Source organism: Oryx dammah, unplaced genomic scaffold, assembly GCF_014754425.2.
Source record: "Oryx dammah isolate SB20612 unplaced genomic scaffold, SCBI_Odam_1.1 HiC_scaffold_18, whole genome shotgun sequence".
Classification (NCBI taxonomy): Eukaryota; Metazoa; Chordata; class Mammalia; order Artiodactyla; family Bovidae; genus Oryx; species Oryx dammah.
This window is the reverse complement of record NW_024070202.1, coordinates 119,442,092-119,464,228: the sequence shown is the minus strand read 5'-3', so window position 1 is coordinate 119,464,228 and position 22,137 is coordinate 119,442,092. Positions and strand designations below refer to the sequence as shown.

Below are 22,137 nucleotides of genomic sequence, written 5' to 3'. Positions count from 1 at the left end.
GCAGGAAGCTGCACTGCACCCGGAACTACATCCACCTGAACCTGTTCCTGTCCTTCATCCTGCGGGCCGTCTCGGTGCTGGTCAAGGATGACGTGCTGTACTCCAGCTCCGGGACGCTGCACTGCCCGGACCTGCCGTCCTCCTGGGTAAGGCTGTACGGGGCCGGGCCCTCTAGGCAGCCTTGTTTACTCCCGCCCTGCCTCCGACCTCCGTCTGGGATGAGGTCCAGAGCCGGCTTCAGCGAGGCCCCGATTGGGGGGGGGGGGCGGTCCGGCCTGCGCTCAGAGCATCTCAGGGCGGCGGGTGCCGCAAGTGAGGGGCACAGGCGCTGCCCGCTGGGAGGTCATGGCCCGAGCGCTGACACAGGCAAAACCAGACTTGCTCGAGGGCACCGCCGGGGGACCAGCAGCAGCTGAGGGCTGGAAGAAGGGGACACGGGTGGGCGCGCGCGGTGCCGTTTTCTCCCCGGTGTCCGGGATTCCGAGCGGTGGATGCTTCCAGCTGGGAGGATGGCTACCACCTGGGGGAGCGTGGCCCTGGCACCTGTCCCGGACGCAATTCGGTGAACGGGCTGCACAGGGGTCACCCGGACTGCTAGTGTCTGTGGTGCAGGTGGGGCGCGCGGGGGACTTAGGGGGCCTTTAGAACAAGCTCAGTTTGGTGCGTTCATTGAGCGTGCCGCGGTCCAGTGCTTCTCTCCTCCGGGGTTCTTCATGTCACCCGGTCAGATCCGCTCTTCCACGCGGAGCCAGACCTGGCTCTCCACCGGCATCCGGCATGGATGGACCCATTTGTTGACACCGTTCCTCTGGCCTGAAGAGGTGTGAGTCAGGGTCTTTCTAAGACAGTAAAGCCTTTACCACACTGTAGAGCAGCTGCTTCCCGGACGCAGGTTAGTATACCCCTGGGGACAGTCCCTCCGAGAGGCGTGTGGACTGACTGCCACAGTAAAAGAACCCGGACTTCCCAGCCCAGGCAGAAGGGGCCCCCGGGCTCTTGTCCCAGGATGGAGTCTCTGCATAGATGGGGGTCCCTCAGAGGCTAGGACCAGGGAGACCCGGTTCTCCTCCCGCTGAGAAATCTTCCCCTGCTTCTCTGCCTTACTCAGAGCTCTGCTCCAAGGAGCCCTCCTTACTTAGCTCCTCCTTCATTAAAGGATGTAGTGGACCTACGGATGGACCCACGGACACCAGGCCCTTGACTGAGCAGTATGCTGTCCCGCTGTGTAGAGAGAGGACCTGGCCGGCTCCAGGCTGAGGGAGGTGGAGGTGGAGGTTGAGGGATGGGAACTTGGATGTCCTTGTCCCGAGTCCCACCTGCCTGGGGCGTTGGGGGCAAGCTCAGGTTTGAAACTTCTGGACAGGGGTACTCCCAGAGAGGAGGGCAGGAGGTTGGGCTGGGGGCCTGACTTTACCGAGGGTCCTGGGCTCCACAGCCCAGGATAGAATAGGGGGGCGGAGTGGGGAGAGGGAGCAGGAGAAAGGGAAGTGAGCAGAGCCTGTCAACACACACAGGTGCACGTGGGCATGCAGACACACAGCAGTGTGTGCTCACACATGTGCATGCAGACACACAGCAGTGTGTGCTCACACCCAGGCACACACACACTCTTCACAGACTGTCCCATCAAGAAAGTTTGGCTCCAAGCCTGGAAGGACAGCTCTGAAGACAGGGGCTTTGAGTGGTGCTGGGGGAGCGCACGTCCTCAAGTGTGGAGCAGCTGGCACACAAGACGCCGGAAACCACAGAAGTGGGCATGGCCGTGGCCCTCACCTCTGCTGCTCGCTGAGCAGTGAGGGCTCTGGGCTTCAGGCCCGCAGAGGTGACAAGGCCTCCTTCCCCAGCCCTGCAGCCGTCACTGCCACACGTTTAACATCTCCTGTTTGCTGGCTCTTAGCACCTGTGGACTCTGTAAGTCTCCCCAGCACCGTAGGGAATTGTGTCCCCATAGGGCCCGAGAGGCAAGCGTTTCCAAGTGTGGCCCCAGATTGTGCTTTTGACAGTCATGGAAATGGGAGCAATTTTCTCATCATTTGCAAGGGGTTGGCTCTCAAAGAAGCCAGCTTTATTGGCTCATAAAGTGGGCCTAGAGACAGAACCCGGCTTGCGTTCTTACCAAGGCCAGCCCACACACACACACACAGGGGCCTCCTTGTCTGCACTCCTTGGTTTGGGTTTCATCTAAATTGTGGAAACTGCGCTGCAGTCTGGAGAAGAGAAGCGACCCAAGGGCCACCTGAAGCTGACCTTCGGCAGGACCTCCTGCAGACCCTGGGGCTCAGCGCCCTGCACGCCTGCTGCCGTGGGTGGTAGAGGCTCCCAGAAGGCACAGGACTGGCCAAGGACCCGCTGGGAACCAAGCAGGGTGCAGTCCTGGCCGCTGGCCTCTCGGCCTTCCCACGACTGAAGGTCAGCAGAGAGCCCCTCACCCGAGCCTCTGCCCTTGGAGTGTGCTGACGGCATATGAGCTGCAGGGAAGAAGTGCACACGTGGCATTTTAGCCTTTTACCAAGAAGAAGGAGCTGGAATCATCTTAAACACACTTCGTCTTTTTTGCTCCTTCAACAGTTCATCTTGGAAACTCTCTGAGTCTACCAGTGTCCCAGGGTCTCCTTTGAATCTGGAAGGTGTGATGTAGCCTGTGTGACCATCCCGCCAGTAACAGACACACCTTGGTTTCTGTTTTCTGCCCCCACTTGGTCAGGGGGGACTGGCGAGAGACTGGAGGCGGTGAAGGGCACATGTATCTAAGCTGTAACAAGCAGAGCTGGGCGCCGCGGGCGCCGCGTGTGCAGGGAGCTCCTGCCGGGTTTCCCTCCCCCGACCCCCAGCCCCGCCTCTGCCGCTGTTCCAGCAGGGGGCGCCAGTCCCAGGGTCTCATCGTTGGGTTTTCCGTGCCTCTTTCCACTCACCCTGCCCAGCCCTGGTGTCCTCCACGTGCCGCACCCCCGCCCCACGCTCGGCACTGGTAAACCTTAACCGCCTTGGAAAGAAACAGAGCAGGAGAAACCTAGCGCCAGGCAACGGGAGCGAGCGTCCTGGCGACGTGGAGCCGCTCCACGTTGGAGCGACTGGCAGCCGGCGCCCGCCTGGAAGGCTGCCGCGCGTTTCTTGCCTGCCCACCAAGTGCACGAGTGTGGGTCTATCCACACGTCATCGGTGTGTCCACCGCATCTGTCCACGAGTATGCATTTGGGCAGCAGGCTGTAAAGATACAGAACAATAGAAATAAAAGTGCTGGGGGGTTGTTCTCAGTGCGTTTATATGAGCTTAGTGATCTGAAGCCTAAATCTCCCCTTTCTAAACACCTGAGGAAATTCTTTGTTGGGTGGGTTTCTCTTTTTTACTTTATTCTCGTCTGTTGTTAAGAGTATGCGGTGAGAAGGGAGAGAGGAGGGAAGCGGGAGTGAGCGGAGGGTTAGTGCAGACGAGGCGGCCGGGCCCCACGCGGTCGCTCGGGGGAGCGTCCCCTCGGGCGTGGTGTGTGCCTGCCCCGCCGAGCCGCCCTCCGCAGGCTGCGGGCCTCGCCGCACAAGCTCGCGCCCACGCTCGCGCCTCCGGGAGGCACCTCCGCGCTCCTCGCGCAGCAGGGACCGGGGCGGCGGCCCGGGCGGCGCGCGCTCACGCGGCCCCTCCCCGTGCAGGTGAGCTGCAAGCTGAGCCTGGTCTTCTTCCAGTACTGCATCATGGCCAACTTCTACTGGCTGCTGGTGGAGGGGCTCTACCTGCACACCCTGCTCGTGGTCATCTTCGCCCCCGGCCGGCGCTTCCGGGCCTACCTCCTGATCGGATGGGGTAAGGACTCGCCCTGCCAACCAGGTGCCCCCTCGGACCTGCCCACAGGGACGCTCTCCGCTCAGAACAACCCTGGGCTGCCCCTAGAGGAAGAGAGTCAACACCTTAATGTTTCGGGAGCCAGAAAGTGAAAGTAAAAGTCGCTCAGTTGTATCCAACTCATTGCAACCCCGTGGACTACACAGTCCATGGAATTCTAAGCATTCTTACTGGAGTGGGTAGCCTTTCCCTTCTCCAGGGGATCTTCCCGACCCAGGGATGGAACCCAGGTCTTGCACATTGCAGGCGGATTCTTTACAGCTGAGCCACCGGGGCCGCCCTGGAGCCTGGTTTAAAACTACTGTGACTCTCTTTCCTCGGGTGAGCCCCAACCAGGGCGGGGGTGGGGGGCATCAGGAAGAAGGGGCCTGGGGGAAGGAGCAGGGAGACCGTCCCCAGTGCGGTCCCCCTAACGTGCTCATCAGCGGGCTCCGCCTAAGCTGGAATCAGAAAGGGGTGAAGCTGCGGGCCCCCACCTTCACAATGAGGGGTGCCTCTTCAGGTCTCTGCCAAGTCGGGACACAGCCTCTCCAGCACATTGGTACTAACATCCAGAAACACATGCGTTTCAGGCCTGTGAAGCCTTCAAACACGTATTTAATTATCTTTGCTGCTTAGTAAGGTGTGAGGGTAAGCCTGTGTGTATTTATGAAGCCGCCGCCACCGCCGCCAAGTCACTTCAGTCGTGTCTGACTCTGTGCAGCCCCATAGACGGCAGCCCACCAGGCTCCTCTGTCCATGGGATTTTCCAGGCAAGAGTACTGGAGTGGGGTGCCATTGCCTTCTCTGTATTTATGAAGAGTTTCCATTAATCTGTCAGAAAGCCCTTGTCCCCGCTGGCGGGGGGCTCACAAAGGCTCCCGTGTTCGTCCCCATCGGGCTGGTCCAGGTGGCCAGAGCTGGGCCGGGGTGACCGGGTGTCTCTCTGCAGGCATCCCCACCATCTGCACGGGTGCGTGGACTGTGGCCCGGCTCTTGCTGGAGGACACGGGGTGAGTGCTGTGCCTGTGGCTGAGGGGGAGCACTGCTGACGGAGGGCCTGGCGAGCCGGAGGGCAGCTTTGTGTCTGGGCAGAAGGCAGCCTCTGGACGTTTGGGGGGGACTCGGGGCAGGGAGCTTGGAGAGGGGCCACAGCGCAGGTGGAGCTGAACGGGGGCTGGCGTCCGCCAGGCAGAGACAGAGCCCTGTCTTAGGGAGACTGGTGTGGCCCGGAGCCCAGCAGGAGGGCACCCGGGCCCAGCCCTCTGAGGCCCTGCGGCTGGGCCAGGCGCGGACGCTTCTGCTGTGTGCGCGACGGGGCAGGCCATGCCCAGCCTGAGGCACCCCAGCTCCCGCCGCGGAGCCCAGCGGCTGCTGTGCCTCGTACGGGCCCGGGGCCACCAGCCACCCCCTCCCAGCCGTCCCCTGCCAGGAGCAAACACCCCAAGCGTGGCGCTCACACAGCCCCAGTTCATCGTGTGCTTCTGTCCCTGGCTCTTTGGGCAGCTCTCCAGCTCAGTCTCGCTCACTCACCTGTCGTGGGCACCTACCTGCAGGGGAGGCCGGGGCTGCGGGTCTAGACAGGCCACGCTGAGTTACACGGACTCCACCCCCTCCTGTCGGAACCAGCCAGGCTCCAGGACAAGGGTGGGTCTGCTCTGCTGGGAGGGGTGTGGGTTAACAGGGAATCGGGGGGCGTTGTACAAGCCTGTTGTGCCAGCTTCCTCCCGGAGACAGGGCCTGGCAGTCAGGAGGGGCCACCTGACAAGCCTGTGAGTCGGGCTCGTCGTGGTCGGGGCCGGCTTGTTGGGCAAGCCCGGCGTAAGGGGTGCGGCCACGGGTGTGTGTTATCCTCCTGTGCTTGATTTGTAGATGGAATCCGTGATAATGTGATTTTTCCTTCTCTTTCTTCAATAGTTGCTGGGATACCAATGACCACAGTGTTCCTTGGTGGGTTATACGAGCACCAATTTTAATTTCTATTATAGTAAGTGATTTCTGTGTGGAAACGTGAGTTACCACCAGGTTGCACTTGGGCAGAGAGCCCTGTGGTGAATACAGACGGCCCCGTTCCACTCGGCCTCTCGAGACAAGAATCCCAGGCCGAGCTCTCCCACGGGGGCTCGGCCCACCGTCAGGAGGAAGGGGAGGGCAAGAGGGAGACATGCCTTTGGGGGGGGGTCACGGTCAGCTCCCCCAAGTGTGCAGCCTTGGATCTGAACTGGATTTCCGTCTGTGGATTGCACGTCTTAATGTTCTCAACTTAACTGCCACAGCCTGGGGTCAACACATAGGTGACGCCACAGACAGACTGCCCTGCTCTAACTTGGGGGGTGGGCAAGGGGAGCAGATCCCAACTGGGCAGGGCACTGGCGCTCCTGAGCCAGCGGGGCCTGGAGCCCCATTTTGGGTGGGACTGAGCCGCAGACATCCAGGCCTCGCCGCCTCCCTTGCAGGGGGACTTCACACCCTGAAATGTCATCTCTTTTTGTGCAGGTCAATTTCATCCTTTTTGTTAGTATTATACGAATTTTACTGCAGAAGTTGACGTCCCCAGACGTCGGTGGCAATGATCAGTCACAGTACAAGTGAGTATGTGTTTAGAGCCAGCTTGGAACCACCCTCACCAGCCTCACACAGCCTGATAACTTGGAAGTACCTGTGTGGAGAGCAGAGAAACTGGGGCTTGGTGACCCACACGTGACCCCACGTCTTCTCCTTTAGTCACAGGAGTATGCCCTTGGCCAATTTACAGGGACCCCCGGACATGGAGCGACTTGCCCGAGCGCTAGCATTGCCATGGCCAAGCCCTTCCCTTGCCTCCAGTGTGGACATGCTCTAGAGAGCTGGGTACTGAAGTGCTCTGTCCACCCTCCTGTTTTGTGCCCTGACCTTTCGTCCTTGGCCATGCTCGTTTGCATTTCATATTTGGTTCTGTCCTCCCTGTGGGGCCGCAGGGTCCAGGCAGCGCCTCATGCGGGCCTTGTGCTTAATAACAACTGTTTGGTGTTTGTTGCTTGAATGGTAGCAGGAAGGTGGATATCATCTCCCTCGTGAGAAAGAGAGCAGAGTTTAAGTAATCACCCACCCTCATCCAGCTAGTTAACAAGGACTGAGAACTCTGTAAAGGAACTGGAAGACTCTGTAAATGTCTATCAGGAATTTATAAAGAACAAATAAAGTCTGCAACTCGAGTGTAAACTAAAACTCAGTTCAGTGTGGAGGGGCTGGTGCAGCTGGTCCAGCCTTGGGTTCAGGCAAACCGGGGCAGGAATTGCAGACCCCGATAATGCATGGCCCCAGGGGGCTACCCACCCACCCCAGGAGGGTGGGCCCCCTCAGCTGCGTCCGTCCCTTCCCTCCTTGAGACGCAGGGTGGCCTGGGGGGACATTCAGGTGGCCTCCCCCGAGGTGGGCGGCCCAGTGCTTGTTCTGTACCAGCTGGAGGCCCAGGGGAGGTGACCACCCTGCACCCCGCCTGCCTCCTCACCTTGGAGTGGAGATGCTGGCAGGAAGACAGCCACTATTATTTTGGGGGGGCTCCAAAATCACTGCAGATGGTGACTGCAGCCATGAAATTAAAAGATGCTTACGCCTTGGAAGAAAAGTTATGACCAACCTAGATAGCATATTGAAAAGCAGAGACATTACTTTGCCAACTAAGGTCCGTCTAGTCAAGGCTATGGTTTTTCCTGTGGTCATGTATGGATGTGAGAGTTGGACTGTGAAGAAAGCTGAGCACTGAAGAATTGATGCTTTTTAACTGTGGTGTTGGCAAAGACTCTTGAGAGTCCCTTGGACTGCAAGGAGATCCAACCAGTCCATCCTAAAGGAGATCAGCCCTGGGATTTCTTTGGAAGGAATGACGCTAAAGCTGAAAGTCCAGTACTTTGGCCACCTCATGCAAAGAGTTGACTCATTGGAAAAGACTCTGATGCTGGGAGGGATTGGGGGCAGGAGGAAAAGGGGATGACAGAGGATGAGATGGCTGGATGGCATCACGGACTCGATGGACGTGAGTCTGAGTGAACTCTGGGAGTTGGTGATGGACAGGGAGGCCTGGCGTTCTGCGATTAGAGCATGGGGTTGCAAAGAGTCAGATAAGACTGAGTGACTGAACTGAACTGAACTGAAGGCTGTGAGCGCTGATAGAGGGAATCTTCAGAAGACGCTTAGTGCCTGGCCCCAGTAGGTGCTGTGATGGGGTGTGTAAGCACACACACATGACCGGGCCCCAGGCTGCGGCGGGCTCTGCCCAGCCCTCGGTGGGCTCAGGCCTCAGGGGAGCGGCCCTCCCCCGCACTGTCACAGCCCGGGCTGCTCCCTGACCAGCTGCAGCCCCGGCCGCCCCCCGACGGCACGCCCAGGTTCTGCAGGCCTCGCTCTCTGCCCCCGTGACCTTTCCTTTGGGCTCTGGGGAGCGATCGTAAGTGGATCGTAGAGAGCGATGCTTTTGTTTTGGAAACAAAATTGGGTGCGGATAATGGAATCTACTGTTTTTCCAGAATAACAAAAGCAGAGCCATCTGTGACACTCGCCTGGCTGTATTTTGGCGGGTTCCCTGTGTGCATCTCATAACAGAAGTCACAGATCCCAGGCACAGGGCCCCAGGGGCCCCGCCTCTAAGCCACCTTTCCAGAGACCAGCAGAGTCTCAACCACAGGGGTCCAGGCAGGTCTCTCTGACATCTGCCTAACGGGCTGCTCCCTGCAGAACCCCAGCCTCACTCGCCAGGCGGACACTGGCCACGGTGCTGAAGGCCGTGAGACCACCACGTGCTGTGGTCAGACGGTCAGGCCTGCACATGCCCGCGGGGGGTCCGGAGGCCTCCCGGCCCAGCGAGGCCCCGGTCACACGCACAGCTGGGGCAGAGCTCGGGCAGATCACCCAATACGAGGAAACCCCTTGTGAACTCTGCAGGTGTCTCAAAACACGTAAACAAAGTGGTGACTTCTTTCTGAGTATTTGGTTCAGTTCAATTCAGTTGCTTAGTCGTGTCTGACTGTCTGTGACCCCACGGACGCAGCACGCCAGGCTGCCTGTCCTTCACTGTCTCCCAGAGTTTTCTCAAACTCATGTCCATCGAGTCAGCGATGCCATGCAACCATCTCATCCTCTGTCGTCCCCTTCTCCCGCTTTCAATCTCTCCCAGCATCAGGGTCTTCCCAAGTACTGGCGCCAACTCAGCAGAGCAGGTGGGGAGGAGCCAGAGGCGCCCCTCCCTTGGTTCCCTCCACGTTGCCAGGATGAGGCTGGTCATCGGGGCGGTGGCTGGTGGGGTCATGAGGGGGCCCAGCCGCTGCCTGCCTGCCCATCCTCCAGGTGACCCCAAGGCTCCTACCCTCAGACCGCTTTGGGCTCGCCGCATCAGATACAGCCACGAGGACCCCCCGGGAAGAGGCCAGGCCACCTGCAGAGACCTGATGTAACTGGGTGGGGGGCAGCTTGGATTCCAAGTCTGAAGAGCCCCTTGATGACTCTCGTGTGCAGCTGTGAGAGTCCCTGGCTCACGGCAGGTTCTCCAAGGGGCTTCCGCTGAGCAGCTGCAGCGCCTCTGTGCACCTGAAGCAGCTTCTCGGGCTGAGGCCCAGACGCCGAGTCAGAGGCAGCCTGCTGCCCCTGGTGCCAGGGCCGGTGCAGGGGCCTTGGAAATGCTGACTTAGCGGAGATGACCTGTACCTGGTTGGGGCATGGGACAGGCTTGGGGGCAGGTAGGACTGAGTTCAGCTGTCTTGCTTTCAACACCACTGCAGTGAGAAGAAAGTCTGCTCTTTGGCTGGGACGGTAAGAGCGCCCCAGCAGGGAAGTGAGATCGGATCCAAGCTCTCCCACTCCTCAGGTGTCTGGGCCCCCAGCAGGGTCGCCTGCAGGACCTGTCCACGGCCGTCAGGGGTCACGGTCTCGCTTGTGCCCAGGGGCAGCCTTGCAGCCCCTGCTCTTTGGATCTGAAACTAAAACTCGCCCCGTCCTCCGGATGCTGGGGACGCTCTCCCCATCTCTGCTGCTAAACGAGGGACACACAGGGCTGTCTCTCCTGCTCAGACCAGTGCCGCCCTTTCCGACTGGCCAAGATTCCCGAGAGGGCTTTGCTGCTCTGCGGGGCAGTGGTGCTTGCCCCTGCGTTTGCACGCTCTGCTGGACAGGCAGGCGTGTGGCTGCGTAGGGAGGCCCTCGGTTGGCCAGAGCTTACCGCTGTCTCCGCCGCAGGAGGCTGGCCAAGTCCACGCTGCTGCTCATCCCGCTGTTTGGAGTCCACTACATGGTGTTTGCTGGCTTTCCCATCGGCATCTCCTCCAAGTACCAGATTCTGTTCGAGCTGTGCCTCGGATCCTTTCAGGTGTGGCGGGCGGGGCCGCGGGTCCCAGGTGGGGGGTGGGGGGGGTGGCCTCTGACCAGCACCTTCTCCCTTTCAGGGCCTGGTGGTGGCGGTTCTCTACTGCTTCCTCAACAGCGAGGTGAGTCCTTTGGCCTCCCAGGGGAGCATAGGCTCCCGGCTTGAGGGGGATTCCTTAAAACACCCCTAAAGGACCTGCTTCCCTGGGGGCTCAGACAGTAAAGAATCCACCTGCAATGAGGGAGACCCGGGTTCGATCCCTGGGTTAGGAAGATCCCCTGGAGGAGGACGTGGCTCCCCACTCCAGTACTCTTGCCTGGAGAATCCATGGATGGAGGAGCCTGGCGGGCTAGTCCATGAGGTCACAAAAGAGTTGGACACGACTGACTGACTTCACTTCAAAAGACCGGGATCGGGTCCACCTTCTAGAGGTCACCCTGCTGGGGTCACTGCTGCTGCCGGTGCCCACGGCTCTCAGCTCAGCCCACCCGTGCGTCTCAGCTGCCTCCGGCTCCGGGGCAGAGCACTCTTCTCTGGCACCCCCTGCGTCCCCGTCCTCTCCTGGTTCCCAAGCTCGCTTGACCGCGTCCACGGATATTACAGCTTCCACACCCAGAAGTGGGCCGTGGGGGAGATTTGCTCCGGGGCTGCAGGCCCCCAGCTCCCGCCCACTGAGCCCACGCAGCCGTGCCCCTCCCCAGGTGCAGAGCGAGCTGAGACGCACGTGGCGTGGCCTGTGGCCCAGCCGGCCCTCCGCCCGGGACTACCGGCTGCACAGTTCGTCCATCTCCAGGACTGGCTCCGACGGCGCCCTGCAGGGCCCCCGCGGCTCCCGGGCCCCGTCCCTGCTGCAGACAGAGACCTCGGTCATCTAAGGGTGCCTCAGTGGGGGCCCGAACAGACTCGGCGCTGACCCCCCAGAGCTGGGCCTGGCTGACCCCCCAGGGGACTGGGGGACCTCGAAACCGCCCGGGACTTAAAGCTCAAGATTGTCAAACTCCAGCTGTCAGGCACTTTCTATTTCATGTTGTTTGGCCATGCAGACAGACCATTTTCAAAAAGACTAGCAAAGATCACAGTGGTAGAACCCAGGACTTGGGTCCAACGACTGTGGAAGAAAGAAGGGGTTTTCTAATCTCAGCGCCAGTTCTCGGGGGGCACAGGCCTGAGCTGGGGCGCTGGCCCTCAGGGACGTGGTTACCCCGTCTCTGCATGACCTGCACTGCTGGTCTCCCACCCCCAGTCACGGAGGCGGCCCACCCCGCTGGGTGCAGGACACGTGGGCCTCCCCCGACTCCGAGGGCTTCCACGGAGCCTCCTGCAAGCTCAGCTGGGCCCCTCGCCTCCACACCCCCAGGCGCCCCGCGGCCCCACCCTGCTCACTCCACATCCGGGCTCTCGCCTCTCTGCTGCTGCGCTCGGTTCTCCAGCCGCTCTGTGGCATCAGGCCCCGCTTACCAAGGAGGCCGTGGAGCTTTTGTCTTGGGGCATCACAGACCTGAGCGTGGGTGCCTGTCATCGGGGCGGCCGGCGTGGAGCCGGGGGGTCAGGGCTGGGCTGAGGAGTGGGCTGAATGGCCAGGGCAAGACTGGGAGGCTTGTCACCCAGCAGAAGCCCCCTGGGGGTGTGCCCGGACAGTGAGAGGAGCCTGGCCCAAGAGCGTGGGGCAGCCACGGCGGGGCCCAGCAGCAGTGTCCCAGCTCAGACAGCGAGCAAGCGTCTCAGGGCCGCCGTCTGGCACGGTGCTGCATGAGCACCCGGGAGTCTGTTAGCTGGCAGCGCCAAGGCTGTGAGCCTAAGACTGGTGGTCCGGCCCGATGGGAGCAGAGGGGAGGCTGCCTGTCACTGCCCGTTATCAGGACAGAGGTGACCGAAGTGCCCAATGTGCCACTGCAAAGAGCTGTAAACGTGTGCCTAGAATGCCGCTGTGCGTGCCCACTTGAATAAAGCCCTTTTGTGTCTGTTTGCTGGCTGACTCTGATAGCATCAACATCTTGAGGACGTTCAGAGGAAGCCTTCCCGCCTGTGAAGAGGAGCTCGGGCAGACGGTGGGCCGGTGGAGACGGGTGGGCGGCAGCTCAGGCCTCTGGACGCCGTGGCTTCCTGGGCTCTGGCACCAGTCGGAACTGCTCCTTTCGGGCCTGGTCAGTGGCGTGTCCATGCAGGGGCTCCCAGCACCCCTGGAGGTGGGGAGGGGGCTGCCGCTCCCAACACAAACACCCTCGCTCCACAGAACCTGGGAGCCTGCTCACCAGGGCAGGGCTGAGCACACGCATGCTCTCGTGTATGTGTGTGTGTGCGTGTGTGTGTGCATGCCTTCTGGGGGCAAACTCCTAACTGTGGCATTTGTGCCACTGCTGCTGCTGAGTCGCTTCAGTCGTGTCCGACTCTGTGCGGCCCCATAGACGGCAGCCCACCAGGCTCCCCCGTCCCTGGGATTCTACAGGCAAGAGCACTGGAGTGGGTTGCCAGTTCCTTCTCCAACGCATGAAGGTGAAAAGTCAAAGTGAAGTCGCTCAGTCGTGCCCGACTCTTAGCGACCCCAGGGACTGCAGCCTAACAGGCTCCTCTGTGGATTTTCCAGGCAAGAGTACTGGAGTGGGGTGCCATTGCCTTCTCCGATTTGTGCCACAGACAGATAAAATCTATTTCTAATAAACTCCATGCTCAGTCAAACTGTCTCATTCCAAGGGGAATATTGCACAGTGCCAAAGCATCACGCCTTGTGATCTCCAGAGGCTGAGCGAGAGAAGACTTAGAAACGAGTGGAGACCGGCCTCTCGTGGCTTCTGAGAGGCCCAGGCTCCTGGTGACAGGACTCTTGTCGGATGTCTGCTGGTGGAAGGAGCTTCGTGAGGACTCGCATCAGGTCTCTTCCAGACTTGGGGAACTGAAGTGAACACACAACGTGGGGACGGGCGTGTGCCCAGGGGCCACTTTGCAGAAGACTCCACCTCTATAGACGGAAATAGCCAGCGCCTTCCTTTCTTATCAAGAACGGCAGTTTTTTCCAGTGGTGCCATCTTCAGGCCAGAGAAGCTATTCAGAGAAGTTACCAAAGCTCAAACATCAGAGGCAGATTAGCTAAAAAGTGAAAAAGCTGTGAATTCCACCCGCCATCTGCCTCTCACTGGTCGGGAAGTCAGTATTACCATCATGAGTGCCTGGTGTTTCCCCGACATTTTCTTCTGCGCCCATGCAAACTTCTCTCCCTCTCTCACACTCGTTCTTCTCTTCCTCATGGAGAGTACGTCATATTGAACAGACATTTCTGCAACTTGCCTTTCCGTTGGGTCAGACGTGTGTGGATCTCGCCTGTCTGCACACAGATGTGGTTTAGCCCTAACAGCTGCGTGAGTCTCCGTTGCACACACGCTGCGATTACTCCACCACACCCTTCCCTCCGCTGATGAGCGTCTGAGCGCTTCTGCGTCCGCGCGGGCAGCCCCGCAGACCCGCCCCAGAAGTGGGGGGCCCTGGGGTGCGCGCTGGGCTCTGGGCAGGCATGGCCCCGGAAGAGGTGGGCGCAGTACCGCTCTGGCCGAGCTGCGGTTGACGCATCGCTGGGCTTCCCTTCTCCACCCCAATCTGCCTGTCTTCAGTCTTGAGGACGGTGAGCGTCTCTTTACGGAAAGCTTTTCCTTTGATCCTGAGCCTCAGCCCGGCCCACTGACACAGGCGTCAGGGAGCCAGCCGCTGCTGCAGGTGGCCATCCTACCTGACTCAGACCCTGATGAAATTTTACAGATTAATGTGTTTATTCTTGGAAACGGGGGCAAGACTCAGCAGAGGTCGTGGACAACGTGCGTCTGTCACCTGTTTGCATCACCGGCCACAAAGCCCTCCGAGAGGAACACTCAGCCTGTGGACATCAACAAAGAACTTAGGGCATCTTTTATACAGAAGTGTGCTCTTTGGAAGACGGAAGGAAAAGAGCCTGTCACTTCTCCTCTCTAAAGCTTTACTGAGGACAGGGGAGTGGGCAGAGGTGGCGGGAGGTCCCCTAGCTCCTGACAGCAGCCCCACCTCCTGGGGCGTCCTGGCCGGAGCCTGGGGCAACAGACCTCAGTGCCAACACTGACCCAGAGCTGTCACTGGGATCGTTGTCAAGGCTGCTTATATTCAACCACTGGCGCTGCACCACAGGGCATGCAAGCTATTGGAATATGATAACAAAAAAGGAGGCCGAGCAGTTCCAATCTCTCCTTTGGAGATTTCAGCTCAGTTCAGTCGCTCAGTCTTTGCAACCCCATGAATCGCAGCACGCCAGACCTCCCTGTCCATCACCAACTCCCAGAGTTCACTCAAACTCATGTCCATCGAGTCGGTGATGCCATCCAGCCATCTCATCCTCTGTCGTCCCCTTCTCCTCCTGTCCCCAATCCCTCCCAGCATCAGGGTCTTTTCCAATGAGTCAACTCTTCACATGAGGTGGCCAAAATATTGGAGTTTTAGCTTCAGCATCAGTCCTTCCGATGAACACCCAGGACTGATCTCCTTTAGGATGGACTGGTTGGATCTCCTTGCAGTCCAAGGGACTCTCAAGAGTCTTCTCCAACACCACAGGTCAAAAGCATCAATTCTTCGGTGCTCAGCTTTCTTCACAGTACAACTCTCACATCCATACATGACTACTGGAAAAACCATAGCTGTGACTAGATAGACCTTTGTTGGCAAAGTAATATCTCTGCTTTTGAATGCGCTATCTAGGTTGGTCATAACTTTCCTTCCAAGGTGTAAGCGTCTTTTAATTTCATGGCTGCAATCACCATCTGCAGTGATTTTGGAGCTCAAAAAAATAGTCTGACACTGTTTCTGCTGTTTCCCCATCAATTTTCTGTGAAGTGATGGGACCAGATGCCATGATCTTAGTTTTCTGAATGTTGAGCTTCAAGCCAACTTTTTCACTCTCCTCCTTCACTTTTATCAAGAGGCTTTTTAGCTCCTCTTCCCTTTCTGCCATAAGGGTGGTGTCATCTGCATATCTGAGGTTATTGATATTTCTCCCGGGAATCTTGATTCCAGCTTGTGCTTCCTCCAGTCCAGCGTTTCTCATGATGTACTCTGCATAGAAGTTAAATAAGCAGGGTGACGATATACAGCCTTGACGTACTCCTTTTCCTATTTGGAACCAGTCTGTTGTTCCCATGTCCAGTTCTAACTGTTGCTTCCTGACCCGCATATAGGTTTCTCAAGAGGCAGGTCAGGTGGTCTGGTATTCCCATCTCTTTCAGAATTTTCCACAGTTTATTGTGATCCACACAGTCAAAGGCTTTGGCATAGTCAATAAAGCAGAAATAGATGGGTTTTTTTTGGAACTCTCTCGCTTTTTCCATGATCCAGCAGATGTCGGCAATTTGATCTCTGGTTCCTCTGCCTTTTCTAAAACCAGCTTGAACATCAGGGAGTTCACAGTTCACATATTGCTGAAGCCTGGCTTGGAGAATTTTGAGTATTACTTTACTAGTGTGTGAGATGAGTGCAATTGTGCAGTAAATCTTTGGAGAGTTCAGTTCAGTTCAGTTCAGTTGCTTAGTCGTGTCCATCTCTTTGCGACCCCATGAATTGAAGCATGCCAGGCCTCCCTGACCATCACCAGCTCCCGGAGTTCACTCAAACTCATGTCCATAGAGTCGGTGATGCCATCCAACCATCTCATCCTCTGTCATCCCCTTCTCCTCCTGTCCCCAATCCCTCCCAGCATCAGAGTCTTTTCCAATGAGTCAACTCTTCGCCTGAGGTGGCCAAAGTACTGGAGTTTCAGCTTTAGCATCATTCCTTCCAACGAAATTTAAGGTTTTACAAATCCTTGTGTGCTGGATGCCTTGGGTGACAAAGTATGAGAAGCAGTGTGTAAACTCAGGACATCTGAAGGATACAAGCTTTCATATTAATCATTTAATCATTTAATTTAATCATTGCAATCATGCATCCAGAATATGCAAAATTTGTGATTTTCTGATCTTCATATAATCACAACCCTTTCAGGTTTAAATCACACAATATAGTAAGACCCCATGAAAGGGTGACTCTTGCAGACTTTCCCAAGCTTGGGTCAATGAGTTCTCCCCAAACTGTCAGCCTGCTCTGAAACCCAAGGACTCTCTGTTCTTAGCACTGTAGAAGGCCCATCTCTAGAAGCATAGTTCCAGGTTCTGTGTGTGTGTGCGCGCAAAACACACTCATGAATGCCAATCAGGGAGTATTTCCAGGGAGGCACGCCCAGCTGCCTCCCCAGGGCCTTTGCAAAGCATCTTCCTCTCCCATCCCTCTGAGGAGGGTCGCTCCTCATCAGACAAGTTTAGGACTTTGTGATGGAGAAGCTAGAGGAAAGCGGGGGGCCACTCCACCCCCTCCTGTATGACCTCATTTTGTGGGTGTTAACCAACAGCTTCTTAGCTGGGATCTTGGTGCTGCTTCTCCCCCGAATTCTCTCCAAACCATCGATAGGATGACCTTCCTGATGTGCACTTTGGGTCACACTGTGCTCTGAGGGACCCTCACCACCGTGACCCCAGGTTCTCAGCCAATCCCACAAAGCAGCTGCACTCCCTGCCGGCAGGCTGGGCTAACCAGAAATGCACGACGTGAGAGTTGCAGGTTAAGTTTTACTGGGGGCAAAAAGAAGACTATAGCCCAGGAGACAGCATTTCCGATAGTTCTGAGAAAGTGCTCACAAGAAGTAAGAGGGGAGGTCAGTATACATATGATTTCAGTGCAGGGGGCGTGCATACGATCGGGCACATACTTTTTGTGCAGAAGGTTCTGCTGGTCACGAGGAGCAGTCGTCACCGTGAAGGGTTATAGTGTTCTAGATGAGCGATAACAAGAACTGGGCTCATGAAGTCAGCTCCTAAAAGGCCTGTCTGACGACCTGTCGTGCCAGTTTTTCCTGGAGCACAGAGTGCCTCGGTCCTCTCCCCACCCTGAGCTCCTTTCAGGGGGTGGTGAGGGTCCATGGCTGCAGCAGCACCTAGTTCAGTCCTTGCCGAGGTGGGTGGCAGGTGCCTGTCTGTGGCTGAGGGTGAGGGCTCCCCCAGGGGCCTGAGGGACCGCCTTCCCCTCGGCGCCAGCCTCGCCATGAACATGCTTGTTCCACTTCGCATCTGGGCTCCAAGTCTCTTGGGACCAATGGTGACTTGTTTGCCTCTGCCCCCCAGGACTGAGGCGTCACTGCAGAAAGCGGGTCCTGCTCACTCGCTCCGCATCAACGGTGGTAGCCAAGGCGGGCAAGCTGCCTCTGAAGTGTTCCTTGCAGGGATCTGGCCCAGGGCAGAAGTCGTTCCTCTGGCCCACAGCCCTGGGACTTGTGAACTCAGGAGGCAGATTTTCTAGACACAAAGAATCAAATGGGCAGAGGGTCTCCTCTGCTTCCAATGGAAAGCAACATCCAAAGGCTGCTTAGACATTGTCCTGCTGACTTTCCTCCATGCTTAGAAGCAGAAAACCTCTACTTAGAATTCCTGGAGAGCTGGCGCTTTAGATCTCTCCAGGGAGTAAAGATCCAGGTGACTCTCCAGCCAGCTCCTCACGGATCCGTCAAGTCGAGGCGCACCTGGTGCTGCTTATCTGCACGCAGCGGTGAGTAGAGCAGGCAGCTGAAGACGAGCGCCCGGGGCCCCTGGGGCTGCGGGACGTGGTCTCAGCACCATGATCAGGGGCTGGGCTGCAGCACCGGAAACAGAAGGACGCCCTCCACTCGGGCCGTGAGGCCCCTGCCCCAGGCCCTGGGGACCCGCGTGCACCACAGTCCGTCCCCCAGGCAGGCAGCCAAAGAGCTGCAGAGAGAGAGGGCATGGAGCCCCCGGGTACGCCTTAGGCATGTTGACCGCAGCTGTAGTAACTTAAGAAAGAGGTCTGTGAGAGATTCAGGACTTCATTAAAAACTTCCCTGGTGATAGGATAGGTCGCAGGCGGCCCCAGGAGGGCTGGAGGGTGGCTGTGGGGCTGAGGTGCCTGGGAGAACACAGCCGTCCCAGCAACCAACCCACCGTGGCCTGGCCTGGTCAGCGGGTGGGGTGCCCACACCTGATGAGACCAGGACTGAATAGGCCTTCCCTTTATTTTCCTAGGACCACATTTAACAGCATTTATTTCTCTGAGGGGAAAAAAAAAACACAATTTAAAAGAAAGTAACTCATTTTCTCAAGTAGTCACTTTGTCTCCAGCTATCTGCCTTAGCAAAAGATACTTGTCATAGTAACGAGTATGGAATGAGAAATAACCAGTCCAGAAATTTCAGAGTTCTTCCTCAGAAAATTTTTGGTTTTGTTTTGATAGGATCTTTTCATTAAGATAGTTCTGTTCTCAAATAGCAGATGGACCTGGTTTGGCGCCAAGGTCAACAAAGCAAAGGTTTCCCAGCCTCACGGTCGGACCATGTCTCCCTCCAGCAGCCCAGCCGCCCTGTGCTGAGAACACACTTGCTGTCCCCAGGGTCACGAGCCAGGCCCAGGCTGGAGACCTGGGCTGGCATCACACTGGCAAGGGTCTGGGCCAGGCCCACCCACAGCCCTGCCCATCCACAGCTCTGGGAGGGCAAGTCTGAGCCACCCAGGAGGCCAGGTGCCCATGGGCTCCTCGTGAGCCATGCACATCCCACCAGCACCCCAGGAGCTGGAAATGCCTCACCTGACCAGGGGTTCTCAAGGGCCCTTTCAAAAAAAAAAAAAAAAAGAAAATCAAAGCTCATTTTAAAACCAGAAAAGAAAAACGTATGCTAGTACTTCATTTTATGGATGAATATGAACCTCGGATAGATAAAACAATTAATAATGTATTAAAAATAAAAACCAAAGGATAGCACAAGAATATATAGGTCCATAAAAAAAGAATATATGTGTGAATTTTTTTTATCACTAACTGAGAAAACTCTTCCTAAATTCAAAGAAACGTGCTCCATTTTACCACATAAACATTTTAAAGTTCTGCACTTAAAAAAAAGCCAAAAACTAAATTAAAAGGCAAATAAAAATATTTGCAAGAACTATGAAAAGCAGTTAGTATTCCTAAGGTTCAGTCAGTAAGAAACCTGCCAAGACGCAAGAAATACATAGTCAAGTTACATAAAAAGCCAAGTATGAATGAAAATGACTAATAAACGTACGGAGCTTGTTCAGTCTCACAAGCGAGTGAAGTGACGCATTTTTATTTCCTGACACTTACAGTAACTTGTGAAACAAATAAGGTTCAACTCTGACCGTGTGAGGCAGGACCTGAAATGTGAGTGATAGGATTAAATTGACCCCAAAGTTGTAGAAAACGATTTGGTAAAGACAGCAGTAACTTTAAAAATGTTCACAGACTTTGACAGCTTAACTTCTGAAGACTCTGTCCTGGGGGACTTGCCCAGTGGTCCTGAGGCTAGGACTCTCCGCTGCAGTGCAGGAGGCCCAAGCTCAACCCCTGGTCAGGAAGCTGAGCCCCACACCTGCAACAAAGGTCCCGAGTGCCACCCGGGGCAGCCAAATAAAGACGGAGGCTTCTTCACAAGAATCTACCCTAAGCAACAAAAGCGGGGCAGGTTTTAAGCAACTCCTTATGCCCGAGGATGCACACAGGACGAGAGCTGGGAACTGGGGCCGTGACTAGATAGCCGTGTGCCGTCCACTGGGATATATCTGACCACTGGATACAGATGGTAAAATAATGAGAGCTAATGCTTAGGAGCTTAGGAGAAAACAGAAACCCTGAACTCTATGGAGAATCCTCAATCCATATTGTTACTGTTGTTCAGTCGCCAAGTCATGTCCGACTCTTTGTGAGCCCAGGAACCGAAGCCCGCCAGGCTCCTCTGTCCCTCACTGAGTCCTGGAGTTTACTTAAACTCGTGTCTGTTGAGTGAGTGGTGTCATCCAACCATCGCATCCTCTGTTACCCCTTCTCCTCCTGCCCGTAATTCATATGATAGGCATTAAAAACACAAAGTATTAGAGTGGCAACTCCCAGGGCCACAGTCGCTCGTTCTCACCAGCTCGTCCTTCCTTCCCGTCACCAGCATGTGTGGTGTGCGCTGCACACAGCAGGCTGGCCTCTGGGGCTCTGGGAACATGCGTGGATGGATCCCTGCCTTCCCAGGACTCGCACTGCTGTCAGGAAGGCGGCCAGTCCGTCATGCCCTGCACGCTCTCTGCACGGTTTCGGGGCTCGGGAGCATCAGGGGATGAAGATGGAGATACCCAACACTGACGTTACGATGAGAAGGAAACAGTGGAAACAGAGACCCCGCAAACCTGGCTTGCGGGCAGTTCCTTCTCGCTTCCGCACACTCCTGCCGTGTGCCGTGGGCCTCCGCGCTTTGAGGTCAGCACGCCGCCCTGAGATGCAGCTCCAGCAGTCAGACACCACACAAGCACAGGCTTAGGGCAGTTTATTCACCAAAAGCTGCACTCCATCCCAGGCGCTGGCTCTTTAACACAACCGTGCATTCCTTCTCGAGCTGCGTCCTCCACCCTCACCAGGACCAGCCGCTCTGTCTGAGCCTCGGGGTCCCGGGCGGCCCCCTTCCATCCTGGGTGTGAGGCCTCCTCTGAGCATAAAGGGAGCCCCGCGCAGTGGAGGCTCAGTGGGGAAAGAGGAACAAGCTCCCCATAGACTTTAGAAGCAATGGTGTCTGTATTTACTTCTGCTTTTTATTTGCAATACTTTGTTTATATTAAATTTCATGTAGAACTGTGGGCACATGTCTTCAAAAGAGGAAAGCATCTTATTCTATTACCTAAAGACCTAAGTCTTTAGGCTATGGTTTTTCCAGTGGTCATGTATGGATGTGAGAGTTGGACTATAAAGAAAGCTGAGCACTGAAGAACTGATGCTTTTGACCTGTGGTGCTGGAGAAGACTCTTGAGAGTCCCTTGGACTGCAAGGAGACCCAACCAGTCCATCCTAAAGGAGATCAGTCCTGGGTGTTCATTGGAAGGACTGATGCTGAAGCTGAAACTCCAATACTTTGGCCACCTGATGCTTAGAGTTGACTCATTGGAAAAGACCCTGATGCTGGAAGGGATTGGGGGCAGGAGGAGATGGGGACGACAGAGGATGAGATGGTTAGATGGCATCACTGACTCAATGGACATGAGTTTGGGTAAACTCCGGGAGTTAGTGATGGACAGGGAGGCCTGGCGTGCTGCAGTTTATGGGGTCATGAAGGGTCAGACATGACTGAGTGACTGAACTGAACTGAAAGACCTAAGTGAGTATGTGCTCACTTGTGTCCGACTCTTTGTGACCCCATAGACTGTGGTCCACCAGGCTCCTCTGTCCACTGGATTCTTCAGGCAAGAAAGCTGGAGTAGGTTGCTATTTCCTTCTCCAGGGGATCTTCCCGACCCACGGATTGAACCTGTGTCTCCCATGTCTCCTGCATTGCAGGCAGATTCTTTACCACTGAGTCCCCTGGGAAGCTCATTAACTAAAGGTCTAAGCCTCCATAATGTAACTCAGATTTCCATTAAGTGGATTTTGTGATAATTCAGATTGAAAGTATGTGGGAGGTCTGTGTGGCAGTAGTAATTGAGCTTCAAATTATTTTTCTCAGTTATACTTTGACTTTTTTATAATTTAAAAAATCTTCTACAAACATTGAAACAAATAAAGGCTGAAAATCAAGCCATTGTCAGGCTTCTCTGCAAACCTAGACGTCAGATCTATACGCAGCCAGATCTCTTCACGTGTAAAGGCAGGAAAAGACGTAAATTCTCAGAACACGTAGAACTCAGACACCACCCAGGAATGCCAATATTTTTTTAAACAACATTACATGTCAACAGTTCAACAGAGAAAATGAAACTTTTTAAATGGAAAAAGTGATGGTCTTATAAAACCTGTTAGCCCCAAATCAGCCTAAGTAGAAATGATCTAAATAATTAAACTGCTTTTAAAATGAAATGAAAATGTAAAAAGAAATCTCAGTATTGAATTGCATAAGATTATATAAAATAACTGCAAGTCATTTAAAACAGTAGATATTTCCTCTCATCCTGGGCAGTGGA

At 56.0% G+C, this 22,137-nt stretch overlaps 1 protein-coding gene across 1 annotated transcript in view; it reads left to right on the top strand.

The window, feature by feature from the left end:
- The window catches only part of VIPR2 (vasoactive intestinal peptide receptor 2), a 69,335-nt gene extending 57,220 nt beyond the window's left edge, over positions 1-12,115 (top strand). The window contains exons 6-13 of the mRNA XM_040260106.1: positions 5-146; positions 3,645-3,795; positions 4,766-4,826; positions 5,731-5,800; positions 6,310-6,401; positions 10,021-10,150; positions 10,227-10,268; positions 10,849-12,115. Of these exons, the coding sequence (XP_040116040.1) occupies positions 5-146; positions 3,645-3,795; positions 4,766-4,826; positions 5,731-5,800; positions 6,310-6,401; positions 10,021-10,150; positions 10,227-10,268; positions 10,849-11,022 (862 nt within the window). The 3' untranslated portion in view covers positions 11,023-12,115. The remainder of the gene's footprint in view (positions 1-4; positions 147-3,644; positions 3,796-4,765; positions 4,827-5,730; positions 5,801-6,309; positions 6,402-10,020; positions 10,151-10,226; positions 10,269-10,848) is intronic.
- The last annotated feature ends 10,022 nt before the right edge of the window (positions 12,116-22,137 follow it).